The sequence below is a fragment of the Bipolaris zeicola genome (genome assembly GCF_000523435.1).
Source record: "Bipolaris zeicola 26-R-13 unplaced genomic scaffold scaffold_497, whole genome shotgun sequence".
Lineage (NCBI taxonomy): Eukaryota > Fungi > Ascomycota > Dothideomycetes > Pleosporales > Pleosporaceae > Bipolaris > Bipolaris zeicola.
The window spans coordinates 1-6,656 of record NW_006912546.1 but is presented as its reverse complement, the minus strand read 5'-3'; the positions used below and the strand labels follow the sequence as shown (position 1 = coordinate 6,656).

Genomic DNA, 6,656 nt, shown 5'->3' with positions numbered 1-6,656 from the left:
GGGGGGGGTGTAGGTAGATTTTGCGACATGAATTTTCGCTCACTATGGAGGATATATCGATATTTTTATATTTTAGGTTTTTTAAAGATTTTTTTCTCTGTATTGACTATAGGGACTGAACGCTCGTTTTCAAGTTATAAAATTTTACTTAAAATTTTTTTACGGAATACGAGTAAGATATTTTTAATACTAATTATAAGTTGTTATATATCCGATTTATGATATCTTAGGAAGTTAGAAAATACGCTTCTTAATCCAAACAAATGTTAGAGATTATCCTTTATCTCTTATTTCAAATTTTTAGTAATTGACTTCTTTTGGAATCATGAAGTATCGTGGTGAGTAAACATCTTAAGTACTTGATTGTTCTTAGGGGATTTCTCCTTAAGTCTATAGGGAATGGGTTCTAAGAGACGACCAGATTTTTTTTAACGATTAGGGTATTCGTCTAGAATCTTCTTAATTTGTGGAATCTCACGACTGGAGAGAGCTATTCTTCGAAAGAAGAATTGCTCTTGATTACTCCAGTAATTATCATTATTTGATCCGATCACAAGTGAATATTTATAGTTGGAATGAATTTCTATTGGTAATCCAATTAATAAGTAAAATTTTCAATTTTACGTATTGGAATAACCTTTGTAATAGTAATTCTACTATAATAGACTTGCGGAGGGGGGGGAAAAACTAATTTTATACTTATAGTAAAACATAATCATTATATATGTTTAAATATCAAACAATATTAAGCCCTCTTGACCAATTTGAAATAAGAAACTTATTTAGTATAGATACACCATTATTAGCAAATATGAACCTATCTATAACTAATATAGGGTTATATATGACTATAGCTGCTTTCATAGCTTTCTATTTTAGTATTTTAGCTACTAACCACTCAAAAATTACTCCAAACAAATGATCTTTAAGTCAAGAAACATTATATGCAACTATACACAGTATTGTTGTAAACCAAATTAACAACAAAAATGGGCAAGCTTACTTCCCATTTATGTACACATTATTTATTTTTATTTTAATAAATAACTTAATAGGAATGGTTCGCGAACAATACCTTTATAACAGTATTAATAACAATAATGATTTTAAAATTATAAGCCAGAGGTGTAAAAGAGATAATGGTTTAAACTAAATAGTGTTAGTTTAATCACGAGTAATTGAAAAGTTCCAAATAAAAAAGCCGCCCGGGTGAGGGTTAATTTATATTCTACTCTTTCTGATAATAATCATCTAAATAAAGATAGCTCCTCTCTTGTTATTAATCCTCATTATCTAACGGGATTTATAGACGGTGAAGGTTGTTTTAATATTTCTATCCTTAAAAACAATGAATTATCAACAGGTTGACAAATTATCCCTACATTTCAAATATCTTTACATGCTAAGGATAAAGAGTTGTTAGAGTTAATTCAGAAATCATTAGGTGTAGGTCGTATTTATAAACACGGCCCGGACTCTTTTTATTATCGTATCTTTGGTTTAAATAATTTAAGCGTAATAATAAAACATTTAGACAGTTTTCCTTTACTTACTCAAAAACAAGCTGATTATATTTTTTTTAAGCAGGTTGTTGAATTAATGAATATAGGAGAACATTTAACTCAACCAGGAATTTTGAAAATAATAAATCTAAAGGCTTCTATTAATAGAGGTTTACCGGATAAATTAAAGGAAGAATGATTAAATATTACTCCTGCTAATAGACCTACGGTTTTATCTAGCCCTATAGAGGATAAGCAATGACTAGTAGGTTTTGTAGAGGGAGAAGGGTCTTTCCAAATTGTTACTCAAAAAATAAAAGATAAAATAATAGTATCTTTAAGGTTCACTTTGACTCAACATATTCGTGATAATATATTAATGAAGAGTTTGGTGGAATATTTAGGCTGCGGTAGATATATTACTATAGCTAATCGAAAAGAAGTTTATTTTACTGTTTCTAACAAGAAGGATATAAACAATATTATTATACCTTTATTTCAGAAATATCCCTTATTAGGTTCTAAACAACAAGATTTCTTGGATTTTGTTAAAGTATCCGAATTATTAAAATCTAAAGCTCATCTTACTGAAAAAGGGTTAGAACTGATTAATGCTATTAAAAGTGATAGGGCCATTAGAATAAAAAACCCTTCCAAGAACGAAAAATAGAAAATATCTAAACTTACTCTTACTTATATTAAATTATCTTATTTATAACCATTATCTTATTTATAACCATTATCTTGTTTATAATTATTATGCATTATTCCTATTGCACTCTGTATGGAAAGGTTAAAAGGAGCCTACATATATATATTACCCAAACATTTAGCTTAACTAATTTAAAAAACAAAAGTATCAGACTATATTCTTCAAATAATTCTAAATATCCTAGATATAACCTTAATAACACCTATTATCTTAACCCTTATTATATTACAGGTCTTGTAGATGCAGAGGGTTGTTTTACAACATCTATCTATAAAGATTGTAGAATGAAAACAGGATGACAAGTTAAACCTATATTTCAACTTAATTTACATAAAAAAGATCTAAAAATCTTAGAAGCTTTACAAAAAACATGGGGTGTAGGTAAAATATATAAACATGGTCAAGATTCATTTATGTATCGTGTTAGTTCTTTGAAGAATTTAAGAGTAATAACAACTCATTTCGATAATTATCCTTTAATAACCCAAAAATTAGCAGATTACCTGTTATTTAAACAATCTATTGATTTAATACAGGAAAAGTTACATTTAACTGAAAAAGGTTTACTAACATTAGTTGGTATAAAATCTGTATTAAATTGGGGTTTATCTGAAAAATTTAAAGAAACATTTCCTAATTTGATACCCGTAGTAAGACCAAAGGTTGATATTTCAGAAATAAAAGATGTTTATTGACTAGTTGGGTTTGTTTTGTTTTTTTTGACGTTATTTCTTTCAGAAATAACTAAAAAAAAACTAGGGGAAGGATCTTTTATGGTTATTATTCAAGAATCTAAAAGCAAAAAAACAACAGACAATATAAGTTTAAGATTTGTAATAACTCAACATTCTAAGGATTCAGTATTATTAGATAATATTTCAAATTATTTAGCCCTCCAGCAACAAGTAGCTGGGGGCTGCAGGGCTGGTTGTGGGAAATGTTATTGTAGCCGTAATGAAGTAAATTTAACTGTTTCAACTTTTTCTGATATAAATAAAATCATATCTTTATTTAATAAATACCCATTACTAGGCACTAAAAAGGAAGATTACCTCTCCCATTTACTTTTTTTTAATATATCATAATATATGTAAAAAAAAAAGTTAGGGAGCTCCTTAGAGCTCCTGCGGAGCTCCGCAGGAGAGATTTTTGTCAAGTAGCCGAGTTAATAAAATCTAAGGATTATTTAACAAAGCAGGGTATAGAAAATATAAAAAGAATTAAAAGTAATATGAACAGTAAAAGAATACATTAACTAAACGTCTTATATATAAAATAGTCTAACTCTTATATTTTGTTTTTAATTACGCTTTATTATAATTGGTAATATAATATGTAAAATTTTACTATATGCTGAAAATTTCTAATGCTTTAGATACGATCATGAATAATAAATTTAACAATGGCTGTAGAATTTATTAAAAGACGTAACAACTCTAAAGATAAAACAATGAAAAATCAGCAGGAAACCAACAGATATTACTAATACTTTAGACAAAAAGAATAGTGTATACTAGAGGGTCCTCAGAGACTACACGTAAAAGGCTGCTCATATTACTAAATAGAGCAGTCAAGATATAGTCCGGCTTGATATGTCTATATGTCTATCAAGAAGTCCTTATAGTTTTGCCTCAACATCTCATTTTATATTAACATTCTCACTTAGTTTTACTGTTGTATTAGGTGCAACAGTTTTAGGATTCAAAGAACACGGATTAAAATTCTTTTCTTTATTTGTTCCAGCTGGTTGTCCATTAGGATTATTACCTTTACTTGTATTAATTGAATTCATCTCATACTTAGCAAGGAATGTGTCTTTAGGATTAAGATTAGCAGCCAACATAAAAAGATGAGACTAGGTGCCTCATTCTTACTGTGTAAAAGAGCCAAACTCCGGGGAAGCCCTAAAGCTCTAATAACTAAAGGTAAGACGGAAACTTCTTACCTGGCCTCATTAATGATTGAGGGTATAGTAACATCATTAGAGATTCTAGTAATAGAAATGGGTGATCGCGGATCTAAAATAGATAATGAACTATCTGTAAAAGAGCAACGAGTAGACGGTTCTTCCATTAGGTAAAACCAATGGTAAGGTGTACTCTAGTCGCCGGGAAAGCCGGTTCTTGGGCGAAATTAAGTAACCTAAGATTAAAGTTATCACAATAGCCTATCCTCATTTTATAATATTTCTCCTTTTTGTTTTTATTTCCTCTATCGACATAATAGTTGAGAATAAAGAGGGAATTGAAAAGGAAAATAAAGATATAATCGGCAATTTCGTAAGATGTAAAATCATACTGTAATAATTTAAAGAAAGGATAAAGTATATAAACACCTTTAAATAAGGGGACAAAGTTTATATATACAGTATGATTATTCCAAAATTTACACTAACTTGAAGGTAAATTTGTGATTCATGTATTTGTTCACAATTCACTAAATTATTTACCTTTCATTAAAACTTATCCTTCTGGTATGGAAGAGAAATTAAGTTTAAAACCAATTAATTATACTCCAAAAAGGTTTCATAGAATTAACAGTCAAATACGAATGGGTCTTACATCCACTTTTATAAGTAATACTCCTTTTATAGGGAAAAGATGCTTAAGTAATACAGCTACTTCATCTGAAATTGAACCTGTTCTAATCTATACTAATCCCGATGAGCATAAAGGATTGATAGCTAAACAAAATAAAGGTAAATCAGGTATTTACCGTTGAGTTCATAAAGATTCTGGAAAAAGTTATGTAGGTTCTTCTTATAAGCTGAATGATAGATTTAGACGCTATTTTAATCATAGCTATTTATCAAGCAGTCAGCGAGGTGCATCTCTTATTTGTAATGCACTATTAAAACATGGTTATGTGGGATTTAGGTTAGAGATTTTAGAATATTGTCCTATTTCAATATTACTGGATAGAGAGCAATTCTATATAGATAACTTAAACCCTGAATACAATATATTAAAAACAGCAGGTTCTAATCTAGGATATAAACATACTGAACCCTCTCTTAAACTTATGAGTATTGCATCCAAAAGTAGAAATGAATTAGAAGAAGTTATTAAGTTAAAAAGAGAGGTTATGTTAGGCCGAAAGTTATCTAAAGACCATCTAGAAAATATGGCTAAAAATAACCCATTTAGAGTGCCGATAATTCTTTCTAATCTCGAAACAGGTAAGAGTGAAGAATTTACTTCTATGATAAAGGCTGCTCAGTTTTTAGGTGTTGATATGACTACTGTTAAGAGGTATTTAATGAATAATAAGCCATGCAAAGGCTATATGATTACTAAAGCTACTTCTATTTCAGATTCCTCTTCTTCCTCTAATCTAACTAATTCAAGACAGGCTGTATTAATAACTAATGATGTTTTAGGTATTACCAAAGAATTCTCTACAATGAAAGCTGCATACCAATTTTTGGGTATATCTCATAAACGACTTTTAAATTGTTTAAATAATAACGAGTCTTCGTTTTCAAATGGACAAGTTGACACCATTAAAGGGTACACTGTAACCAAGCTAGACTCCGTTAAATGAGAAGGTAAAGGTATAGAAGTTACTAATATTAATACAAATGAAGTCATTAAATATTCTTCGCTTAGTTCAGCAGCTGAAGCTATAGGAATATCTCCGTCTAGTATTTCAACAGCTTTCAGCTGTTGGAAACGAACTACTTCGTTTAGAGGTATTTACCTTTTTAAATTAATTTAAATTATCTGACATGAGAAAAAGTGGGTACAATTAATATATTACATATATCGTCAACCTAGTATATCTTTATATTTAAAAGATAATAGAACTAAACCTTTTAAAGGGAAATATCTGTTCAAACTAGTAGACTAGAATACTGAGGTATATGTTGTATACTTTATAGTACATCTCGTAATTGAAGTATATATCTTTAAAAATTTAAGTAAATAATATAATCTAAGGATGAAGTTGTTGGACGATTATCAGGTCACATGCTTTTAAATATCTTAAGTGGATTTACATACAATATTATGAGTTCTGGTATCATTTTCTTTATTCTAGGATTATTACCATTAGCCTTTATAATTGCATTCTCTGGATTAGAATTAGGTATTGCCTTTATACAATCACAAGTATTTGTGGTATTATCTTGTTCATACATTAAAGATGCACTAGAATTACATTAGAGGTATATTACCTTTATTTTCTACCCCTGCGGGGTTCCTTTAGGAACCTTAAGGGGTTCCCTAACTTTTTTTACATGTATTATGATATATTAAAAAAAGTAAAAGGGAAAGAATTAGACTTTTTGACCTTTTAAAGAGTCCTATACAATAGAAAAAAGGGGTGTGTTGCATACGGCTATGCATTTTGATTGCAGATCATAAATATAAGGTTCAACTCCTTCACATCCCTGGGTTATACTTATGTACAGAACATATCATAAACCAACTTTTATATAAAAC

At 29.1% G+C, this 6,656-nt stretch overlaps 3 protein-coding genes across 3 annotated transcripts; all 3 read left to right on the top strand.

The window, feature by feature from the left end:
• Positions 1-724: 724 nt before the first annotated feature.
• On the top strand, positions 725-922 carry COCCADRAFT_112814 (uncharacterized protein; the record flags this gene model as incomplete). The annotated part of the gene is made up of 1 exon (XM_007720502.1): positions 725-922. One exon carries the CDS (start codon positions 725-727, stop codon positions 920-922), a length of 198 nt encoding a protein of 65 aa, XP_007718692.1.
• Positions 923-4,067, top strand: COCCADRAFT_112818 (uncharacterized protein; the record flags this gene model as incomplete). Its single annotated transcript, XM_007720501.1, has 3 exons — positions 923-1,060; positions 3,790-3,794; positions 3,830-4,067. Coding segments are annotated over 3 exons (381 nt in total), but the record flags the coding sequence as incomplete, so codon positions are not given.
• A 622-nt stretch (positions 4,068-4,689) lies between these two features.
• On the top strand, positions 4,690-5,931 carry COCCADRAFT_42121 (uncharacterized protein; the record flags this gene model as incomplete). The annotated part of the gene is made up of 4 exons (XM_007720500.1): positions 4,690-4,822; positions 4,967-5,392; positions 5,528-5,668; positions 5,762-5,931. 4 exons carry the CDS (start codon positions 4,690-4,692, stop codon positions 5,929-5,931), a joined length of 870 nt encoding a protein of 289 aa, XP_007718690.1.
• Between the last annotated feature and the right edge of the window lie 725 nt (positions 5,932-6,656).